Consider the following 25038-nt stretch of genomic DNA (forward strand, 5'->3'; position numbering starts at 1 on the left):
CACCCTATTAAAAAATCAGTTACTATAGAAACAGCTATTAAACAGAGAGTAGCAGTAATTAATAACATCTGCAAGTGCAATATGAAGTCTACAACACAATTAATTCCAACATTTGGAGGGTGTGTGCAGAGCTGCCCTTTGTTGCTTTGCATGGAATGGAGACTGTACAGATCCAATTATAACAAGGGGGCTTAACATTACCATAGTGATATATTATGGCTTCTAAAATAGTTTGGACTGTTGAGGCATTAACCCATATAAATAAATTACATCATTATTATTTATATAGCTTAATGGCACATGATTCCGGAAAGAATTTGCCCATAGATACTATGGGCAAATGCAAACGTTTTACTTTATCCTTTCAAATACAACAATATAAAAATCTCACCTGCTGCTGAAATGAGAGCAGAAGTTGAAATGCAACTTTTTCAATCCATTCCTTCATTTGAATTATAGAGACATGGGCAGATCAGATGTGGAAATTTAGCTACAGATGCTTTTATCTTTTGACTTTTCACTTTAAAAGTCAAAATGGAATTTTTTAAGAACAACCAATTAAAGATTTTTAATAAATCATGAAAAATGAGAGAACATATATGTCTTCAGGCTTTATTGAAGAAGGAATATTATAAATATTTATTTGCTATTTTATTATTTCTTAAGGCTACTTGGCATAAAGTCTACCATCTATCCCACTAACTTCCCTCCTTAGAAAGTATTAGCATACAAAAGATTCAAATTTTCCTTACATCATTTTTGCAGCTGGTGTAAAATGTGTAGCAGAAGTTGTCTTACCAGACTGAGGTGTACTGTGTTATACAGGAGGGAGCTCTGCCTTCTCCCTGAACACAAGGCTTGGGTCTTGTGCCCCTAAGCCAGGAGCTCTGTGGCCTTTGTTACCTGAACTAATCATCTCTGCTTAGGGGCAGAGCAGAGCAGATGGGTCTGACCCCAGCCAAAGGAGCCACCTGGCTCTGATCCAGCACATGGCAAAGCCGGGGCAGCCTCTGCTGTGCACCCCTGGCATAACAGACTTGACTTCTCCTTGCCATTCTTTTTGCCATCTTTTAAAACTAAGTGGACAAGTGCATATGTGCAGACCGTACCTCTCTTGGTGAGCTCATTCCTCTTTTTCCTCTTCATGAACTCTCCTACTTACTGGCATGTCTTCCTTATCAGCACACAGTTTTTCTTCCCTTTACTGTCTCATCTTCATAATGATTTTTTTCTTCCTCATATTCCTGCTTTCCTGATTCACTTTACTTTTCCTCACCTATTTCCTTTTAAAAAGTTTTTTTTTCCTTGTACAATATGTAATGAAAACAATATGCATGTCTTTATTTCCACATGCATAGCCTTCCTCCTTGATATTTACATTCCTGTTCTTTTCTTATTTTTGCTCTATAATTGTTCATTCTTACTTTTTGTCTATCCCCCTGCCCAGTATTCCTTCTAAGTTATTTGTATTTACTACTAGTTTACAAAGCAAATCAAAGAGGATACCAATGCCATCTCAAGAACCCATATTTTAGGATAGGATGAACCATTTTGTGGAGGTCTATGCCCATTGACTACAACTGGGTAAGAAAAAAGGAAACCCTTTTTTCATAGGCAGTCGATGAACATCTCACCAAATGCAGAATGGGAACAGCAACAACTGTGCTCCAAAAAAGGGAGACAAATACAACCTTCCTACTGAAGTTCAGCCTACCCTGTTGAACTTCCAAAAGTAGCATCTGTGGCTGGATGGCACGACAACACACATTCTTTTTCAGGAATATTGCAGTAAAATCTCAGCAATATCTCTGCAATGTATCTTTTGTAACCACCTGGTTAATTAGGTTAGATGGATTAGGTAAATATGAGATGCTGAGACAACTTAATTCCATTTGGATGGCAGTGGTTTGCTATGATTATTCTGTTACCAAAACAGACAGTGCCTCTCCATGGTCAATGTACCTTTTTTTTTAGTCTTATAAAGTTGCAAGAGACTAGATTTAAGGAGAGGCCCACCCTTACATTTAGAAAAGCATTTACTGGCATAAGAATGTATCTCACAGGGTGAAAAAACATGAGAAAATTGTCTGGTTTAGGAGGTTAAAGAAGAAAAAAAAAATATATTTGGCTTCAAGAAAGAACTGTATATGCCTCAAGTCAGTGGAAGGGATGGAATAAAGTAAGTTAAAATAGATTAGGGATTTGGTAGAAAATAGACAAGGTTGTACAAAAACACTGTCAATTTCAAATTGAGAAAATTGTCTGTTTTAGGAGGTTAAAGAAGAAAAAAAAATATATATGTTTGGCTTCAAGAAAGAACTGTATATGCCTCAAGTCAGTGGAAGGGATGGAATAAAGTAAGTTAAAATAGATTAGGGATTTGGTAGAAAATAGACAAGGTTGTACAAAAACACTGTCAATTTCAACATTATAAAACATATGTTATTTGTATAAGACTGTTCTTAGAAGTTATATTTTTTACAAGTTCAGAACATACCACAGTTTAACATTTATAATTGAGGGTGTTCTCCAGCAAGATGACTGACATTTATGGTTTTCTGACAATAGTGTCACAACAACAATATGAGATTTACAATGAACACTTTTACATTATACTGTGAAATATAACACAGTGATTAATGAACAAAAAAAATTCATTTTCCTTTGAAACTCAGAAACATATTAATGATATTAGAATGAATGCAGAATGTTTGTGAACCAAACTACTTGGTTTCCATATAGTGCCACAGTGTAAGCTCTGCTTACCAACAACTAAAACTTCCCTGTGTTATCGACACTGTTTTCAACATAACCCCAAAGCAAAGCCCCATACTAGCTACTCTGGAGAAAATCAACTTTACACCAAGCAAAATCAGCACCATGGAAGAAGTTTTAGACTACTCTTTGTTATAAAATATTTTTCTTCGTATTCACTGGGAGAATTTTTATTGTTCTGGACTCCAGGTTTCAATATCAAGTTATCCTAAAATTATTGTTGGTTTAACTGCAGTATCAAAAAACCCAAGTGTGAAAATGCATACAGCCCTGTTTAATGCCTAGAATTAGAATGAATGCTTTCCTCAAATCTGACAATAATGAGAAAAGCATAAACAGTCATCAAATAGAGAAGGTTTTGCTATCACATCCAGCATGCTTACTCAAATATGAACAAACACAAGGGTGACAACAAAACAGATTATATGGCTGTTGGATGTAGGTCACAAAGTTTTTGCAATATAAATTTTATCAAGTTCAAATATTTGATAAAAACATTTTATCAAATGTTTTGTATAAAACAAAACAATTCATCTCACTTGCAATGGGCTGGATCTTGCATTTCATCTGGTGCAGACTCCAATAAGACCACTTTTACCCCTGAAATTAGAAATTGAGATCAGGCTGTCTCTAGTCAGTCCTGCACCAGCAAATGGTATGAGAACTACTCAGCAAGATTACCCCCTCCTTCCCTATGTAAAACACAGACATAAAGAAGGTATTACAAGCCAGGAAGAAAGCAGTACTTTGGTATGTGACATTAATTATCATAGAACTACAGAATAATTTAGGTTAGAAAAGACGTTTAAGATTATGTAGCTCAACTGCTAACCCAGCACTGCCAAGACCACCAATAAAACATGTTCCTAAGTGCCATATCTACATGTCTTTTGAATACCTCCAGGTATGGTGACTCAACCACTTCACTGGGCTGTCTGTTCCAGCACTGACAACCCCTTCCATGAGGAAATATTTCTAATTTCTCATCTAAACCTTCCCTGGTGCAACTTGAGGCCATTTCCACTTGTTCTATTACTTACTACTCATGAGAAGAACTGAACCCCACAACCTCTTTCTACAACCTCTTTTCAGGCAGTTGTACAGAGTGACAAGGTCCCTCTTGAGCCTCCTTTTCTCCAGGCTTCCTCAGCCACCCCTCATCAGACTTCTGCTTTACACATTTCTCCAGGGTCATGCACACACTTTTTTGCCATATTTCAGTGAGCATATTTTGGCTGAACCCAGTAATATCTGGGGGTTCCATCTAGTGGAGCATGTGTTATACCAAGCACAAAGGTGGAATGTGCTCAGCAAAATGCTGATCAGGGCTGGCAAGAATAAAGCCAGGACAGATTTATTGCCTGTAACACCCCCACAAAAGACACTTAAGGCACGTGGTAACTGTGTCCCATCTATTCACACAAGTGCTGCAATCACAGCATGTGTGGTCTTAACCTGTTACTGGCTTCAAAAACTTCTCTGAAAATGCTGATTACTGAAAAATGAGTTTATATACAAGCATAAAACCAGATTAATAGAACTTTGATTCTGGTGCTAACATAAAAAACTTGGATTTTTTTTTAAATAATTAAGAGACAGAGGGCCCTGCTCCTTTGTCTTTTATGCTTGATTTGCAATGCTGTAAATAAGGCATGAAAACATAAATAATATATCCAGAAACTGAAATAAAAGGGAAAAACTTTATCATTAATTAATACTTGCTATGGATTAAATGAACTGAGAAGAAGCCTTTGATGCAAATAAAATGTTGTATTTTTTCAATAGGATTTTTTTTTCTGACATATGGACTACCATGGTCAGTTGAAAGATTTCCAGTACTTTCAGTAGAATCATAGAATAGAATCACAGAATATTTTAGGTTGGAAAAGGTCTTTTAAGGTAAGAGTCCAACCACAAACCTAACCCTGCTAAGTGCACCAAATAGTTACACAGCAAACTTTCTGTAAGATGCCTCATTATATCAAGACCTGTTGCTTCTGTGCTCCTTCACAGAAAGGTCTCGGTCAGATATGACAGGCAATAAATTTAGAATGAAGTGAAGTAAGAATGAAGAAAGATTTACTTTCGTTGTTTGTCATTCAAGTGCTTAAAGAAAAAGATTTATCTGCTTTAATAGATATTTAGGAATCTCAGTGCAGATAAATTACAATAATTCCTGCAGTGCAATGTTACTGTGAAGTACAAGCCATGTATGTAAAACAGCGACTATATAAGAAAGTAGTTTAATTAGCAAATGTAAAGAAATTGATTGTTTAGGGGACTTGAATGGCTTTTTAAAACTTCATGATGGAACTACATTTGTGCTTCATTTTTCTGCATTATGGGAGGGTGAAGACATACCAAGAAACTTAACTCTGCTAATTTTATGTTTTATGTCAGTCACACTTTCTTATTGAAAGTAGTGGGAACTCATTTGAGGCCTATTACTCATGTCCATACACAGCTGTAGGATGAGGTCAGCATTTCTGAAAATTCTGCATCTTTATTAAATACCTGAAAAATTAATGCATTTTTAGGCCATAAATAACTAGGTGAAACAAAGACTGGGTGATTAGTAAATACCAAATTGTTCATGGAATAAGTCCTGCTTTCTTTTCTTACCCATGATTCAGGCTGGCATTGGATTCCTGAGTTTTAGATTCAAAAAAAGGCAAAACTTCAAAACCTGCCTTCCAGCCTTACTTAATTTTACAGGAAAACTGTTATTTGATTCCACCTTTTCTCAAAACTGGGCTCCAGTTCAAGTTTTCTTGTAAATCCTGAAAAGTTTGCAGGTTGATCTTGAGTTGTCTATCACAGACCTTCCCAAAATGCCACAGCCCTTGTCAAGCTCCATTTTCCAGCCCTGCTCCTCCACACCTCCACCAGCTTGTTTGGAGCTAACCTGTGTATTTCTCCTCTGTGCTGGAGCCTCATATACACAACTTCTCTCTTTCATCCCTGAGTTTCAGGGAGCTCCACACGCACTCACACTGCTCATAGTAGGATTAACTTGCAGAGGGTCTTTTTATATAGTTGTAAATAGCAGAGTAGATTGTAAGCTTTGGATACTTCTTTACTAATTCACAGCAGTATTTCCTCTAGAATATTTTTCACTTTTCAGCTCTTGTTCAGTGTATTAGTACTGATCAATCCAGACCTTACAGTACTAGGTGGGGTGTCAAGCAACCCATGCATTGCACAGTTCCATTGCCATTCCATGTGTTACTGTTGCTGGAACTATTTGCAGCTATAATCATTGCCCTAAGAAGCTCTATAAGCATCAGAAGTGAGGCTTACAGAAAATTGTTCTAATTATGAAAGGAACATTCCTGTGTAACCCTTTAGTTATCTATTTATTATTTTACATTTTCACTCCCTATTTTCTAGTCTCCTTTATATTATATTGAAATGGTACTAGTGAGTAAGTGTGGTCTTGCTTATTCTCACCTACTGAAACCATTTCCTCTGTGTGTTTGCACAATTACTTGCACCCTCTCTTTCCCACACCAACATGTCAGTACTTTTCTGTTTGCCCACTCCAGTGGGTTCTCTTTCCCAGCTCAGTGCCCACAGCTTGCTCAACAGGCCCTTGGGGACAGCACTGCTGGAAATTTAACATGAACACTTTCCTGCTGAGAAGAGAAGAAACGGGCATATGCTTGATCCTTCAGGTAGGGAAGGAGCCAGGTGGGGCATTCCCATTTATTCTGTAGGGGTTGTCAGTGTTAATCCATTACTGTGCTGCCCACTGCAAAACTGTAGCTGTTTTGGGATGTTTCGTAACAGAAGAACATCTGGTTCCTGGTCACTCAGCAGAGTTTAGGCATGAACTTGAGCCAAACTCCAGAGTCCTATTAAGGAGCAGAATGAGTATTTTTGTTCAATATTTAATGCTACTCTTAGGGTGAGAGCCCAAACATGAGGAGCTTTATCTAAGTAAATTTGTCATGGTCTTGTGCAACCTGTACTAGTTCACATCTCCAGCCTCTTTCCTCTGTGCATTTTGCCAAGATTTAAATCCATTCCCTACCATCTTTTACCCCAGATCTCCTCACAATACATCTCATGTGAAGCAGGACTTTTGTGCCACAGGGCCATGACTGTGCTGGTGCCCATGACATCCCCGTGGGGAAGCAGAGGTACTCAGCTGAGCAGTTACAGGTAAGTACCCAAAGAGGTGCCACTTCATGTGGCAAAACTGTCAGGACTATGGAGACCAACAAAAGCTGAGCTATAGATACTCTTCAGACTGTTTGAGTCTAAAGGCTGCAGAATCATTTTAGAGAATGCTATTTCAAACTTGCTTCCAAACCCTGATGAATCCTACGTACCTATAGGTAGGTGGATAGGTGAAGACAACTGGGAGTTCTTCCCACGAGCTCCCAAGTGCCAGCTCCAATCCAGAAACAATGTGGATGAGTGACTGCATGCTTTACAGATTGCAACTGAAATATCGTGCTGGCTTTGAGCCCAGGCAATGTGAGCACTCAATTCTTCATTTGTGCATCTCAGTTTTGATCCCTTCGCCGCCTTTAAAATAAAGATGAGCACTTTCCTGTTTTATAGAAATTGTTGTGAGTTAATACGCTCAAGATGTGATCCTTAAATACAAAGGATGTGAAAGCAAAATGAATACTGGGTGTGCTCTTTCATTTTCACCTGTTGAACTAAGTAAATATATTAAAATATAAATATGTAAGCACATAAAAAGAAAAAAACAAACAAACCAAACCCACAGATCAAAAAGAAAATCAAATTTGTCACTGAACTTTTAACTGCGTTAAGAAATAAACCAATAAATATTTCCCTGGATTACTTTCCACATTTATACCGAGAGCGTATAGTTGCCACAGAGACTGGTGTGCGTGAACAAACGAAAGCAGGCGAGAGGGAATGCGTCCTCTGAATTTCCAGGGAGACCTGAAATGAGTAACTGGGTTAGCGATGCGGCGGGGCGGGGGTGAAGCCCGAGGGCTCCCGGCCGTGCCGGGGGCGGCTCCCGGAGGCGCTGCGGGCCCGGGACGCCGCGGAGGGCGGGGGCGGCGGCCGGGCGGGCTCGGCGGGGCTGAGCGGCGCTGCTCCAGCCGGCCGCGGGGAGAGCGGCATTTACAGCTACATCCATGAAATACCTATTTAAACCGCAGCCCGGGCTGGTGGCACACGGGCCGCGTGCGGCTGCTGCCGCTGCCGAGAAGGGAGGAGGGGGCTGGAATTAAAATAAGGCACGAAGCGGTTTTAAAAATAGCGTGCGGGCTGCGCGGGGCGGGGCGGCGGCAGCGCGGCCCCGGGGCGGCCCGGCCGGGAGTTCCTGGGCGCCTTGTATGGAGCGCGGCCGCCGCAGGGCCCGGCGCCCGCCCCCGCGGCTCGCCCCGACTTTCCCCGCTGCCGGCAGGGAAGGCAGGAGCCGGCAGCGATCCGCCCGTCTCCAACTCTGCCGCCTGCTTCCCTCCTCTTCTTCCAGGAGCCGCCACCCCGCCTGCCTCTCTCCTCGTCTTTCTGCTCTGCAATCAGTGGAATAAATCAGGGAAGGACGCGCGCACACACACGCAGAGTGGGATCTGTTACAAAAGTAGCGCCGATGGCGGCGGATCGGATGAAGCTGGAGCTGCTGCTGGAGTAGCAGAGAGTGGAGTATCTCTCGCTCGCTCTCTTTTCTCTGTTTCGCCTCTTCTCCCACTCCACCCACAGATCTCCATCGTTTTTTCTCCTCCTCCTCCTCCCCACCCTCGGCCGCGCTCCCGCTTTTCCGCGCATCTCTGGGCTGCGCCTCCTGCGAGGGGGCGGGTGGGGGGAGCGGAGGAGGCTTTAAAGAACCACGGCCCCCCCCCGCACCGCCACACACGATAATTGAATTTATTATTATTGCCGTCTCGCCGACTTGGGGAAGGGGGATCGATCTTCGATCAGGAAGATGGCTGCTGGCTGGCTGCTGCTCTTTAGCCTGACACTTTTCCACTCCGTGGTGATGAACCACTCCTCGGAGGGACCCTTCCCCTCGGCCACCACGTAAGTCCCAGCGGGGTCCGGGGGTCCGGGGCGGGAGCACGGCCGGAGCGGGGGCGCTGCTCGGCGCCAGGGACAGCGACAATACAAAGGGAAATCAAGTTAGAGCGGGCGGAAAGTGAAGATCGGGAAAAAAATTGTAGGTTTTCCGGAGCTTTTGCTTAGAAGAGTCGGGGTAGCTGAAGGTCCCGCCGGGGCGGTCGCCGGGAGGGGGAAGCTCCGGTGACGGCCGGCGGCGGGACTTTTGAGGTAAAGGCTTCGCCTAGGAATCCCGCTCCGGAGCGGCTCCCAGATATACCCCGTCAGGTCATCCCTGTCGAGAAGAAAGTTTCGAGTTACACAGAGTCCGCCCCTTCCTCCCACAGAGGTTATTCCAGCCTGGATGGAGTTTCAACACTGTCTATAAAAAAACCTGAAAACTTTGGCAATTTGATGAAAATCCACAGGGAAGGCGGATTTCGTTGCCTTTCCGCGGCCGGCATGGGAAGCGGGGCAGGCGGGCATGGCTGGGAGCTCCGAGCCCGAGCTCCGGCTCCCTCCTGCCTGGCCGGGCTCCAGCGCACCCGCGGGGGCTCGGGGCTGCGGTGGGTCCCGCCGGAGGGGCTTTCTCACGCGTGAAGCCACACAGCTGGAGAAGTGCCTTCTCCAGCCTCGGCCTTGCAGATCGTTACTTCTCAGAAATATCTTCGCGAGAGCTGAAGGATGCTCGCGGTGCGCGCAGCTCGGTGCCTTGCCTGGCCCTGAGATGGGAATCTTTAAAGCGCTGCAGAATTATTAGCATGAAAGTGTTGCCCAGAGCAGTGCAAAGATCAAATAATAATGATGCAGTAAAAGAAGGGCAAAAGGAAGCCAGTACATATTGAAGATTCGCCTACAGATAGGAAAAAAAAATCCACGACAAAGCACTATGTGATCGTGTTTTCTTTCTTTTTCTTCTCTCTCACCTCATTATTTTTATATTCTTTTTGTTTGGTTGATTTTTTGAAGCACTTACCTTAGTTCCCGAATCTGGGTTAAAGCTACCAGTAGGTAACTTTTAAGTGGATGACTCACTTTAAAGCATTTTACATAAGAAAAACAGTGCTAATGGTAGTCTTTCCTTATTGTTTAACACTGGGTAGAATTTATTGGTGTCGTTCATCCTGGGTAAAGGATGCGTTGCAGTAATTACCAGCAATGCATTTTCACCAATTAGTACTGCTGGTAGGTTGTTATAATTGGATTCAGTTCTGAGTATCGGTTCCATTATGAAAGACTCAAAGGGATGCTCTCACTGTTAAATGGAAGGAATACAAAGATAAGATGCTAAGATACACTTAGTATCTTCTAAGTTGAATAAATACGGTCTTCCATTGTAGGGAAAATTGTCTTCTAAAACATTCTCGTGTTGCAGTGTATAAAGATGTGCCAGGTAGAAGCAAGTGTAGCAAAATACAAACCCAGGACTTTTAAATTCATTGTTTTCTTGTGTTTGCCCATATTTCTGTTTTTTTGAGCTCTGATATTTACAGTTTCTCACTGAGCTGATCAGGTTATCATACACAACTAATTACAATTTATCTTCTATGTTGATTTTTTTGGGTTTAAAAAAGAAAGAAAAATAGAAACCAGTGAAATTAAAAAAAATAATATAAAAACATTATATATATTTTCAAATAGAGATCCAGATTGCTTTTTAACATAAGAATATGTGATATTCTTTTAAAACTGGTTTTGTCTCCCCATCTATTTTTGCTAATTTCCTTCCGAATGTACCTTTATTGACAGTCATGGTAATAGAAATTGACAGCAGTGAAACATGTAACTATAATTATAGCTATACCTATGATAAAGTAATTCAGAATATGTTAATCATCAACATTTCCATGTTCTGCACAATCTACTTGTTTGCTCTTTTTTTTTTTTTCTCATTGTTATTCCATTGAAATGTTGCAGAAACAATCTGTAGAGACTGTGCATCCTTCACAGTACTGTTTCCCCTTTGAAAAGGCATCAAAGTGCAAGCAAGGCTTGGTTTGTTTAGAAGGCAGCACACAACAGGTTGATGCAGGGAGAGCTGCTTAGCAAAAAGTAATGATGTAACAGGTGAAGGAGAAAACAATTTTTCTCTTCTTTTTTAAGACTTGACAGCAGTGTTTCACTTCTTACTAAAAATTACAAATGGGGAAGAACAAAGAGAAGTGACGCAAATGCTCTTAATGTAAAATATATTATATATTAAGAATATTAAAAATAGGAATAAAAAAAACTTGGGAGAGGAGAATAAAGGAAAGAAAGGATGTGAATAATTGAAGAACTGGAGGTTAGCTGATATTATGTTCTTAGCTACCTGCTTTCTCCCCATTATTTTCAGTCTGTTTTTTCTCTTAGTGGAAAAGTTCATCTGAGGAAGCAGGATTTCCTAGCTGTTGTGTGAAAAATGTGCATATTCAGGGCTGTAGAGTGTATGGTTTCTTCAACAACACATTATTGTACAATCACTTTTCATTCAGTCATCTGTTTCTTCTGCATTAATAAATATTTTAATATGTGCTTTTACTAAAACATTCAGAAGTCACTATCACCAATATAATAATATAGAAGAATGTAGTATTCTTAGCAAGAAATGCCGAAGGTTTATGAAATTCCTGTGTGATAGAATCTCAGTAATTTTATTAATTTTAATTCTCAGATAAGATAAAAAGGCCCTGATATGTTTAAAAAGCAAAATATAGAGAATTTCATGTGCAGGTTTGTGTTGTATGAAATGGTAGCATTAATTTTTAATTGAAAATCTGAGCAGGTGGTATTGCGTTCCTTGCTTCCAGTGTTGAAATATTTCACTGCAAATATTGAAGACTGTTCTTTAATAAACAATTGAAGTACAGTATTAATTGTGTCTTGATCTGAGCCATAAGGCTTAGCTGCTGATTGATGCATATTGCATTCCATTTAAATGTATCATATTAATTGTGTCATGTGTTTGGGATCTGTTTGTTGGTGCAAGATGCCATGGTCATACTTTCAACACAGCAACTCCAAGTCCTTTAATTACACCTGCAACACAGCAGATATTTTGCACTTAGATGAGAATATTGTATCTAGTACTCCTGGTACTATAACCACTACTGCTATAACAGTATGCAAAGCACTTCTTTTTTGTAGCCACATATATTTATATATTTATTATCTGTGCAGACTTCAGAAAAAACATACTGTTAAATATACAAGGTTTGTATGTTGCCTGATAATGATAGTAGAGGGCTCAGTTTATTTCTCGTCTTTTATCTATACTGCATCAAGACAGATAGTCTTAAGCGTATCTTGTAATTCCTGAGTATCCTTTTGGCACAGCATGTGTTGATATTGTTACTGATAGTGAGTAATGTACTACATAAAGATACACATTCTCCTTTCTGATAATAAACCTGTTTGTACTGATTAAAAAAGAAAAAAAAAACCAAACTAATCATATTTTAATTTTTATAAAGCTACAAATGAAGCCTTTCAAAATCAATGGGACTGTTTCTGTAATTACTGCATCACTGTGGATATATATTCATGTAGTTTCTTTTTATCTCCCCTCTAATTTTCCTCTGCTATTCCTTTTCTCTCTTTACTTTATCTTTTAATACTTTTTCCTCCTCAGTCATTTGTTCTGTATGTATGTATTACATAAATTATTAAATTCAGGACAGATCTGTCACTTACATAAATTGGTGTAAAACATTGGTGGATAAAGATAATATAAAGATGAAAATAGTATACATATGAACATATATCTATATGTATGCAGACAGGACATTTTTAGAAAAGAAGTTGTGTATTCCCATTTTTTACTTGCATGAATCATCTTTACTGTTTTGGTGTCATTAGGACAACTCAGGGAAGTCTATATGAGTCATATGAATTGGGGCTTGCACAACTGGGACATTCATATTTTTGGCTTCCTCACATGGACCTAGCAAGTGTAGGTCCTGCTGAGAGTGTGGCTGGACTTGGTCTCAGCATCACTTTCTGTGTGGCACCAGTGACCAAAGGTACATAAATGATATTTATGTTGTTTTCTTTTCACCTGTTTCTACTGTCAGACTTAGGGATTTTGAGACCTCTCATATGCATAAAATCCCATTTATGGCTTATAGTCTGTGATAGAAGAATGCCTGTTTAGCTGCTGATGTTAATTAGAAAAGACTGCTGTATTAATGGATTATAAAATATCAGGCTCTTTCTCACTTGAAATTTGTTTTTTTCTCAACCTACTTAAAATATTCACTAAGAGGAAAAAAATAAAGTACTGGAGTATACCTTCATATCAGTGAATTGGAAAGAGAGCCAAAAGATGTAATCTACTTAGAATCAGGGAAGTGCAATATCACCTCTTAGTGTTTTCTCAGCACATGTCTAAAGGCTGAGCATTATGCAAGATGCTTAAACCCACTGATATTTTAAAGAGGGTTGTTCCAATCCATTCTTCTAGTAGAAACTTACTTAGAGTAAGTGTGAAACAGCTTGTTGATTGGTGGTGTTTATTTTGGTGTTTTAGTGGGATTTTTTTGATTGTGAGGTGGTGGTTTTTATTGTGGGTTTGTTTTTTTTTTTTTCATTTTTTAATGTCCTTGTAAATATGGTGATGATAAATGCAAATCATTTGGATCCACAAAGGATTTTTATGTTTTACATATTTTATGATGTAAATTGTGAATGGGCAATTTCTTTATTTGTTTCCCTCTTAGGTATTTATGCTGGAGCCTCAGAATGAACAAATTCTATAGATTTACATTTTATTAAGTATGAAAATTCAGCTGAAAACATCAAAATAGATACTAATCATAAAAGATGAAATTTCATTGAAATAAATCAGCATTATAGAGGTTCTTGCCATCTTTCATTTTGCAGTGATGCTATTTTCAGCACTGCATTGCTCATACCCTGCAAAATGATTTTATCCAAGAATTCAGCTGCTAGAAAGAGAGATGGAGCTTGGCAGCACATTAGCCTGAAATGTATTCATTGTTAAATAGAAGGCCTGTTGTACAGATCTTAAAAATATTTATCTAGCAGAACACTTTAAATTGATGGAAGCATGGTCAAATTCTTACTGCTTTAATGTTTTGTAACAAAGAAACAACCCAGACTGGCTGCCCACTGGCAACTGACATAGTTGTGTCTTGATCCTTTCTTGCCTTCTGCGAGAATCCCGTATCCAAGGTAGTGTCCTCTTCTAGACCAATATTTGACTTAAACTTCTGTGAGATAGGGATTGCAGTTTAGAAGCATTTTAGTAGAGAAAAATGACTCATTCTCTGTGTTGCTGACCATAGTAGAAGCTTGAGCCCCAGACTGTTCTGTGCTTCTTTGAAGCAGTACCCGGGCTTGTGATCCCCTATGCTCAAGCTGCATGTTGTGTTTAGAGTGCTCATAGAGACCTTTGTGTCAAAAGGTGATATTTTTGATGGTAGAAAATTTTGTTTTCTAGTGCCTTATTAACAAATTTCCTCTAATAGAAGAAAAAAAAAAAAGACCAGAAAACAACCCTGGAATAAAATTAGTGGACCATAGCTACAAGTTGGTAAAGACAGACACCATTATTAATTTGCATCTTTTACAGATGCTGAATCAGACTTCTTGATAGAAAGAATGACAGCTCAGTGTCCTTAGTGTCCTGGTTGAAAAAAGAAAAATCTAAACCAAAACAAAAAAACCCAACAGAGCTAGCACCTTGAAAATGCACAGAAAATAAGCACAAAGCAGTGACTGCATTTGTGTCCCCAGCCCTGGGCTGTGCCTGTGTGTTCTGTCTTAGATTGCTCTTGGCCCATTCCTGCATCAGCTTTTTCATTCCCCTACAGCTGCTGCAAGACAGGTATCAATGAATACTTAAATGATTTGCATTTGAGATTACAGTTCTGATTTACCTCTCTTGCAGAATCTGTTAAAGAGCCTGATCCCACTCAAGTTTCCTCAAACATGCATAAGGCAATTCTCTGTTCTGTAGGATCAGACCAAAGCTGAGTTTTGCATCAGTTGTGCCACTGCCTACTGCAGCAAATTGGTCATTGTTTTTAGGGGGAGTTGTGATTCTTCTTTCCCTCCTGATTTCCACTAGTAAGCTGAACTGGATTGAAGGTTGTTTGCAGAATATGATTTTTATGTTACACAGTACCTTGTAATGCACACAGTAGTGCTGTGATACATAACACTGGTAGTGAAAATACTGTCAACTACACTTCTACTTCAGTAATGTTCATGGGTTGTATATTCTTAATTTAGGGCCAGACTGTGCTGCTTCTACCCTGGAATGAAGAAGTTCCATTGATACTCTCAGAGAAGTCTGTGCAAGAGTGAAGATTTTCAAAATGTACTTCAGCACTTTTTAATAGCTAAAATTAATGGCATGTGCCTGCAGCTATTCAGCTCAGGAGGGATTTTTCTTTTCCTTCTTCACTGCTTTCCAAACTATTTGTTGACCTACTCTGCTTCTAAGCAAACTCAGGGTTTCACACCTTCTTTCCTTTCCTCCTTCCTTCCAGACTTAGTAAGTTTTCAGGGTGAAATGTAAATCAGACTCTCTTTTACAGCCACCCTGTGACAAGATATGGCTCACTGTTTGAGAATGTTACACTAATGATGGCAGAGAGAGGACCATGGTTTTTGCTTATTTCTGTCCTTACAGCACCTTTCTCTGCATGCCAACAGCAAACTGATGACAAGGAGAGAATTTCTGTTCCTTTTATCATTTTTGCCTATTTATTTACAAAGTTTCTAACAAGTTTATGAAAATGATTGACATTATTTTGCATCAACAAATCAGCAAGCTTTTGCAGTTAATTACAGTAATTCAAAATCAGACATTTTTTTTAATCTGAGGCAGGCCTGAAATAACCACAGAATGTGAAGTTGTAGTATTGCTGATTATTATAAAAAGTGATTTATTGGATTTTCACCCTCTTTAAATTACATTCTCACTGCCTCTCGCTGAGAACTGGGTAGCGTAAGAACTGTAGTCTGATTTTGTAACAGATATTCTACATAGTGATTTAAGAATTTTTCTTCTTTGAAATTTCCTTTGTTTCTCCAGGACCATGAATGTTCATTCAGAAATGCAGAAAGAAGAATTTTTTTTAAAATGTGTCCTATTTATTATATGAACTAAGAATAATTTTTGCACAGCCTTTATTAGGTATAACATGGAGGTACATACTACATTAGATTTTTCTCTGCATAAAATGCTTCAGTTGAAATCTGTGAGCAAAGTCTCTCAAATGTATTCATTATAATAAAATCTGATTCATTTTTGCCCTGATTTGAGAAGTAAGTAAGAACACAAAGGAGTTGCTGAGTCCACAGTCTAGTTTTTGCAGCAATCAGATGATAAATTATATGTGAATTATTTAAAAGAGAAAAGCTAGACTTGATTCATACAAACAATATTTGAACTGAAATGTTCGTATTTTCCTGCAGTTTCCCACTAGATTGGTCTCAAAGCTTAAAATGTTCCCCAGTGATGTCTCTCCCACCCTTATTTTTACTCAGATTTTTATTATATTTTGATAGCATGGACTAAATATTCTTCCAGGTAGGCATAAAAATAAGGTTACAAAAGATCTGTGGCTAAGGGTGGTGGCAATATTAAAACCTAAATTAAGTCATGCCACTGTTCTAAATTGTCACTATTAATATTGTGCTGCATTTTTCTTTATACACTAAGGTAGTCTTAAACAAGCCAGTAAAAGGCAAGTTTTCTTCATTCTTGAAATGAGCAGAAATTGGCCACACCAGGTATATGTTGACTCTTGATTAGAAATTCCAACCTTTTTCATAGGAGGGAAGTGAGTCATGGGAGCTGTTCTGTCAAAGATTATTGAAGTGAAACATTTTGCAGTCCGAAATGGATAAATTGTGTTATCAATGCTGCAGGAAAGAGAAAAGTAATGAAAAAGAGATGACAGGAAGTATGAATTACAAAATTAGGGTTCTTATTATTCCTTCCCTGCGTCTTACAGGTCACTCCTGAACTTGTAAATACAATGTCTCTTGAGACCAGTCAAATGTTGAGGGATAAGTACAGCAGTCCACTAAAAGGCAACTTTTAATTCATGGTATTCTGATGTGGACTAGTGTTGAGGAAAATGCTTTATTTTGTAAATGGCTAAATGAAGCATCACAGTAATAATTTTTCCCAGTGTGGATTGGGGTAGTCTATTTGGTAGAAGTCTTGTGGATCCTAAATACAGCCTTATACTGGGAAGTAATGCTCTTTGCTTGGGGAATGCTCTGCCCTTAAAACTCCATTTTGTGAGTTTAATCCAGAAACGTGGTGGTTTTTCATGCAGATGTTAAGGCAGAATTTTTATTTTTTTCTTTTTTTGCAGTATATGGCAGTTTTCTTGCAGTTGATTTAAGCAGAATAAAATATAATACATAATATACTATTCATTTGTGAGTAGTTTCTGCAGAAACTACAAAAAATCCATTTTTTTTGTTATCCTCGCTTGTAATGTTAATATTTTTACCTATGGGTGTAATGAGTTGTTTAGACTTTTTTTCAAAGATGGGTCAAAGTGAAGAATGATCCATGTAAGGATGGAAACTGAGTGAGCAATGAACCTTCTTGCACCCTCATCTTCTGTTGAAAGAATCCCATGTTAGATTGATTAGCTGGGTGTGTGTAGGTTGGTTAGCTGTGTGTGTTTCTTAATAAAGGAAGTATTTCTTGATCTGATGCTTTCTTAAAGATTAATTCAGTGGCACCGGTTTTGGAAAAAAAGACAAAAAAGAGCAGTATACATTAATTTATTTAATGTATTCTGTGTACCATGGCTGAGGTTTTTATCATTAAATGTATTTATTTTTTTTAGTATTATCAGCCTCAGCTTCACTTTATCTGTCTTGCCTTATTTCTCCAATTTTGTACCTTAGATTTCGATATTAATTTCTCTCAGTAAAGTAGGAAACTTCAGTATCTTACCATTTAGTCAGGCAAGGGTTTATTGTCAAGATTAATTTGTTAGCTAATGCTTCTAAAGCCTTCTGTAGTTGAAAAGTGTTGTTAAGCTGTTAAGCCTAATTTATTAAGATGTGTGTTTGCTATATTCCCACTTTACCTCAGAAACTTGCATGGCCAATCCTTTCCTGATGGATGATACCTCTGGTTTACCTGGTTCTCAAAGTGATTTTTTTTAACAGAATCTTTGTAGAAAACTTACCATCATATCTGCTTCTGTTGGTAACTTGTGATCTGGAGATCTGGGAGAAGTTAATCCCCACGATTTGTGCTTCTTGGATGTACACAGATTGCAAAACATAAGCTTAACAGCATTTTTAGAAACTAAGAGGAGTCAGCAAAAATCTGCAGACAGTATGGTGAAGAGAAGCCAGCATGTGACTCATGCTCGTTGCGCTCATTGCCACTCCTGCCAATTCCTTTCCCACTCTGGAGAGCGCTGGAAGCTGTGGATCCCGGGATCTTCTGAAATTTGTGCTGTAGATATTTCGTAGTGGCAAAAAAACCAATAGTTAGATAGAATACAACAAGGGCTTATGACACGAGCTCGTTAAGGTGATCTGTTGCTTCTTTCGCAGCACAGACTACTGCTGGTTTTATTCCATTTCTAAAATGGAAATGACACCCAAATTGTCATCTTGCTTGAATCAATGTGTTTAATAAAGCAAGATGCCCTGTTTCTATAAGAAAGATGGTAAGAAAAGTACACATTTTTTCCCTAATTTACAGACTAGTAGCAGTAAGATGGTCATCAATAATCACTAATTACCTGACAATCACCAAGACTCTTAAGATTTCAAGCAGGAGTAACATAGTTTTCAATGCAATTGCTTTTGTTTGCTCTAGCCAGTAGCAACAGAAGTGTAGTTCTTAACATTTTTTTGTTATTTACCAAGCCACTTTTGTTGCCTTAGCATCTTCTTGATTAGATTTTTTTATCTGTTGTTAACATATTTTAGATTATGTGCTAGGCATATAAGCTGGGAGAGAATCGCTCATATGTGCAGGAACATACATTAAGGAGATTTCGCTGTAATATAAACATGGGGAACAGGTTTGTGGTAATTGAAGGCAGAATCTGGTCTCTTTTGACTGATTAGAAATACATGAGGGATCTGTGCATGACTAAGAATATGTCTAGGATATACTCTAAATGCCTTTGGAAATGGTTGGGTACTCAATTTCATCCTTCTTTCCACCAGTGTAATTTCAGCATAATGAGTATCAGTCCTGTATCATTTAAATCCTCAGTGCAAGGATGAATCCACATAAAATAATTTCTGATTAAACACATGCAGGTTTCATTGCAACAGAATGAGTCATCACTGTCAAGGTCTGATTGTGAAAATTGCATAAAATAAAATGTGATACATGGTTTTATTAGGCTTTGCAGAGGGGAATAGTAAGATATCCCAGGGAAACCATGTGTGATATCAGATGTGGTCATTTGTCTTCCTTTTAAATGATAAGCTCTGACACCCCTTCATTTTCTGTGCCCCAGTGAGCAAGTGTCCATGTGAAAAAGAAGTTCTTAATGTGCTGGAAGGCACTGAAAAATGTTACCCTAGATTAGGAAGAAACATGATTTTATTGAATAAAAATGTGGAATTGTAAGGAAGAAATACTTTCCTTTTCAAAGTACTGCAACACTTAGTAATGTACAGGTTTGCTCTAAGTGGCTGTCACAGATGTGCTTTTTTGTAGTTTTGTTATTGGTTTTGTTTCCTTTTTCTTCTTAAGCAATTAGTTCTAGAGCTTAATTTGGAATGGTAGGAATGACAGTAGTAATTTAGTTTAACCCCTCATTATGCACAACCGAGTAATTCATTCATCTTTGGGTATGAAGTCTTGAGTTTTTTGGGTAATTGGAATTAAAAACAGCAAAAAATGTGCAGACAAACTTTATATTTGTTTCCAGTGAAACTGGATTTACTCTGAAAGATGATACTGATGCTTTATGGGGACATGAGGTGAAATTCTGCTATGGTAGCTGCTTTGCTATTAGAAGCACTTGGCCAGTGTCTTAACTTCTGTATATGCTCCTTGTATAGATACACTCTCTCAAAATTAGGATTAAAAGCACCCATCACTTCCGTGCATGGCTGGTGAGAGTTTTGGTTAACAAATGACCAGAAAGAGTATCGTAGTAGATGGAACAATAATTTGCTTGCAGGTATTTTGCTGATAGCGTTTTTACCCTTTCATAAATCCATTTATTGATAGAATGGCCTGCAAGGTAGTCTTGGATAAAGTACTTTTATGGCCTGCAAGGTAGTCTTGGATAAACATGCTCAGTTATTCTCCTGCAGGTATCCATGGTTCCACAAACACTTTATGTATTCATTAGTGATGCTTTCAACATTGCAAATACAGGTTAAACATTGATGATTGAATATTTTGTTCCACACATCTCATTAACTGGGGCTCTATTTCTTTTTAGTGACTAGTGTTTTACTCAACAATTGTCCCATTACTCTCTGTGGGAATAATGTGCTTATAGAATAAAATGAGGACTAATATTTAAAAAAATCCTTTAGAAAAACTTTTTAAAAAAAGTTTAAAGTAAGATATTTAGCTATAAAGCTTAAACCCTTGAAAACTAGCAAAAGCAAGACAAGAAACTGCCTTAAGCCTTAAATTGTTTTCCTTATAATATCTTCATTGTGATCCTGTCTTCAGTTACAAAACCAACTGTATTTTTTCTCTTCTGGAAACACTTTTAATTGAGAAAATTATTCAACATCCAAGCCCACTGTAAGACTGGTGGATTTTGTAGATAACTTTGGTAAAGCTGCAAAGGACATACCTTGTCTTTTGTAATGTAAAACTAGTACTAGTTGCCACTACATGGAGAGAATGTAGGAGCATCTGCCTTTGGGAACTGAAAGTAAACTATTAACCAAAGCTATGCACTGAACCTATAGGCTATGATAGAGATACCCTATTCAAAGAGATATTTTAAGATGTTTGGATTTTTTTGTGTCACTAGGACATTGTTTCACTGCTGAAGGAGAGGGTGCTGGTTGCTGCCATGTTTTTTATGATGTGTGACTTCAGTAATTGGTACAGAATTAGGGCAGGAATTACTTTCTAGCTGGAATTTTTCCTGCAAATTAGCAAACAGGAAGTATCAGCAAGATACCAGGAAAGACTGCTTAAAGTAAAGTAATTCTTCCTTACTTACAATGAAACCTTCCTACAGTGTCAGCAAAGTAATAGATTAAAAAAAATTTTTTTAATAGATTCCCCCCCCAAAAAACCAAAGATAAAAACCCAGGAAAAAAACCCACAAAACTTGCAGTATTTTAAATGTGTTGTACTCCAAAGTTCTTAAACAAATATTTGCTAGGCAAATCCAGGCTGCATGAGGTACACAGTTTTGTTTGTTGCTGTGAAATCGAGTTTCTAATTCAACAGTAATTTAGATAGATTCAGTTTGTGGTTTGTTACTATGTGATTTGACACAGACACACACTCTCCATGCAACATTTCTTTCACCTGGGAAAATTGGATAATGAACTAATGAAGGTTTTCTTGGCTGATAATGCTGTCTGTTTTCAGAGCGTAGCAATTACACAATCTTTTTAGCACTCAATGTCTAAACAAAATCAATATAAAAATAAGGGCTATTTGCGGTGAAGTATCATTATTTTACATTGTTTGGGTAGCTCTCTGAGAGTCTGAAATGATATTAAAATGATACAGTAAAGAAAAAAAATCTCAGGAGCTTTAAAGCCAGCAATCTAAAGACCACATGATTTTTCTCTCAGCTCAAGTAATTCACCACTAATTGTCTGCCTTGGTACAAATGCAATACTTATCATTGCTGCTCACCCTTTCTTTTTAGAAGAAAAGCTCAGTTCTATGTGTCTCAAATCTATATTTGATTTGAATTTACACAGTTTCAAAGTTGTAAATTGGACTGGATTAAAGCTTCGAAACCATTTATTTACAATAATACGACAGCTTTGTGGTCTGTTTCTTTTTTATTCTTACCCAGTTTTCTCCTTCATCGGTGAATTCTTCAAAGGGGCATGGAGAATTGCTTGTACAATTGTTTGTAATATGCTGTCTAAGTGCTGTTGCATTTTTTTGCTATTACATATCAAAGCAGAATAAAGGGTTGAATTCTTATTGCTATTAAAATTGTGAAGGTATATTCAGGCTATCAGCTTCTTCATAGACTTTAGCCTCCAAGTTAAGGTAAGGAAAATTCAGATTAAATATACAAAATGCCTTGACATTACAACTAAGTATCTTGTGGATCCATTCTCTAAAAGGTGTCTTGGTGCTTCTGAAATGTTAAGCTTCTAAATTTGTACTGAAGAGAAATCTGAAAGAGCAAAAGCTCTCTTCTGTATTATATAGGAGCTGGACAGTACTTTTTCCATTTCCCAAAATTTTATTTTCAACTGATGTGTATTTTTAAAAAGGAAGAAACTAAAAACCTTTTCATTTTAAAGTTCATTTAAAAGGTGTAAGTATGGAGTGATGTCATAATATGAGATGAAATAAAATATTTCTACTGTAGTCTTTCAGATTTTTTGATCAAGTACTGAATTAGCTACTTAATCTGAAGAAAGTGTTACTGAATGATGCTGATAAAACATATTCCCTGGAAACATTTCAGGTCAGTTTGGACAGGGCTCTGTGGAACCTGATCTACTTAAAGATGTCCCTGCTGTTCCAGGGAGGTGAATTAGATGACCTTAAAAGTTCTTCTGACCCTGACTATTCTATTATTCTATCATTCTATCTTTTTTTTTTTCAATATTATTTCTGAATTCTTCTTTTAGTAGATTGGTGGATTATTTTAAAGGCTTCTATAGATGTTATCTTTGTTGCCAATCTACTCCAGAGAAGCACGGTGATGTTGACTCGCTTTCACTTTTGTCTTAGGTAATACCTTTTAATGATATTAAACTTGACCTTTTGCATTCTCATGCTATGGAACAAAATAATGCTAAAGCTCCATGGAAATGGTCTGGATCCCGTGTTTTCCAAGTAGTGATAAAAAATATCAGAAATTCATAGAAATTATGTACAGAATATAATCTGTTGCATAATTTTTTATATCTTTGGTGCATTTCTGGATCTGTTTTCCAATATGGCTGAATCTGTTGTGTGTGATTCAGTTTGACATGAATCAAGTGACTGAAGTGTGTCAGGGTAGGTGTTTGAGTACACATCTCAAACAGCAGCATTGCACACACCATGCACATGTGTCTCTGTTCTTATTAACACAATGCTTGAAACCTCCAAACAAAACAATCAGCCCCTGTATCACTTCAGATTCTGGGTGAGAGAAACTTATGAGAATGTGGCAGAGATCCTTAGGCAGAAGGTTTTTCAGGGAAACAGCATCCCTAGTAATGATAAAGAAATATATTTTATGTCTCCTGAGGGTTTTCCCTAATAATACCTGTAGGGGAATAAGCAGTGGCAGGAGTAATGTTGTGTGTGCTAATGTGTGTGCACCTCTAACATTATGCAAGACAGCCAAATCCTTCTATAGTTTTTTTTTTTCTCCTCTGTGTTCATTGCAGTTATTAATATAGGAGAGACATGGCTTGGTACCCAGGAGAATGGCGTAATGTCTGTCATAGATGACTCCATTAGTGATAGGTAGGACAGAGCAGTAGTTTGCCCAGTATTTACTACAATGCTTTTGGTGCTTTATGAATGTACATTGTCACCCTTTAGGACTTCATAAAACTTCATAGATCGCTCTTGTAGCATTGTTATGTTGCAGTTGTTTTTACATGTGAATATTTCTGAACAGTCAGGCTGTGAAACAGATAGGAAAAAAATATTTGTAGGACTGGGCACAGCTAAATTTTTAAAGGAGCTACATTATTTTTTACAGTACATCTAGTATGGACCCATTTTGTCTTCAGACTGTGATCAGTGGAAGAGACTTAAATTCCTGTATCTCAGTTACAATGAAACTTTGATAGCTGTTCAGGCTCACAGCATGTGTATGAATACACTGAGATCCATTGCTTTGGGTGGGAGTAGCCTGTGATATGTTGTAATTGTTGATACCTGTTTTGCTGTATTTCTTTGTGCTGGCAGTGGTATTGAGACTATGCAGCAGTATCATACTTACCCATTATGAAGTATAGGATAACTAGTAGAATATTCTTAACTGCGGAATTACAAAAGATTAAATATTAATCTGAATGACCTCCAAGGAAAAAAGCAAAAAGCACAAAGTTTTTAAAAAGTATAAAATGTACTTCAAACCTACATTTATAAAGTCTTTTTATAAGCAGCTAGTGACTGTGTGACCTTAGATGTATGGTTATCAACGCCTCTGCTAATTGGTCTGACCCACACGTCATTGCCACTCTGCACCATGCCAGGCACCATGCCCTTGCTCTGAGTTCTGTTTTACCCCAAGTATTGAATAATTTAATCCTCTGTCTTTTAAACTTTGGGGAAAATGCATGGATATAGATAGTAAAATTGATGTTGATACCAACAAAACCATAAATTTTACCCTACACATGTTGAAATTATTCCTGTGACATTAAGGTACACAGAACTACTGTAGGTGTGTGTGGATCATACACAGATTTCCTCTGCGAGCCTTTAGCTCTTTATTGAGCTGAATGCAAGTTCATTATCTTCCATGTGTTTTTATAGTCATTTGCCTCTTGCCTCTGTGTAATTGAAGTTATTACCTACATAAAACTTAGTTAAGTACACTTAGCAGATAAGTGTAACTACTGAATAGTGGTTAAAACCACTACTAGTAGGCAAATAATTAGGGTTAGTTATGAGAGGATTCGGAGGTATTTCTGCAATTGCTTTCTATGTCCTGTGTCAAAACTGAAACATCCACATTTAGAAGTATTTAACATTTTTCATGAGGACTGAGCATTTTCTCACTCTCATGCACCCACATCATTAATTTTTAACAAATAAATGTGGATTTGATCTACTATTGATGGGACAAAAAAGCTTTTCCATTTATTTTCCGAGAAAATAATAGTTACTGAAGCACAAATTAAGCTTGGCCAGCAATAGATATAGTCTATTGAACACTGGGGAATGCTTAAAGGCCATTTGGCTTCCTTTTTCCAAAAATGAATGCAGGCTGAATCAGATATTTTTAAAAGGTTACCTGGATTGTTATGAGTCAGGGAAGGTGGAGTAATGTTTGATTTCTTTGTTTAGGAATTGACATGTAGCATTCAGAAAGGGATATACGTGTAAAAATAGCATGTTTTTTCTCTACTTCCCAGCAATGCAATTTCTTTATCCCT

General features: G+C 37.9%; 1 protein-coding gene across 2 annotated transcripts in view; it reads left to right on the top strand.

Moving 5' to 3' along the window:
* The first annotated feature begins 7816 nt into the window (after nucleotides 1-7816).
* CACNA2D1 (calcium voltage-gated channel auxiliary subunit alpha2delta 1) overlaps nucleotides 7817-25038 on the top strand; it is a 368301-nt gene continuing 351079 nt past the window's right edge. Inside the window, exon 1 of one of the 2 annotated variants that reach the window (XM_039723786.1) lies at nucleotides 7817-8784. In XM_039723786.1, coding sequence (XP_039579720.1) covers nucleotides 8690-8784 — 95 coding nt within the window. In that variant the 5' untranslated portion in view covers nucleotides 7817-8689. The remainder of the gene's footprint in view (nucleotides 8785-25038) is intronic. The other variant, XM_039723787.1, reaches the window with a different exon arrangement.

This window comes from Passer montanus, unplaced genomic scaffold (genome assembly GCF_014805655.1).
Source record: "Passer montanus isolate IOZ18808 unplaced genomic scaffold, ASM1480565v1 scaffold50, whole genome shotgun sequence".
Taxonomy (NCBI): domain Eukaryota; kingdom Metazoa; phylum Chordata; class Aves; order Passeriformes; family Passeridae; genus Passer; species Passer montanus.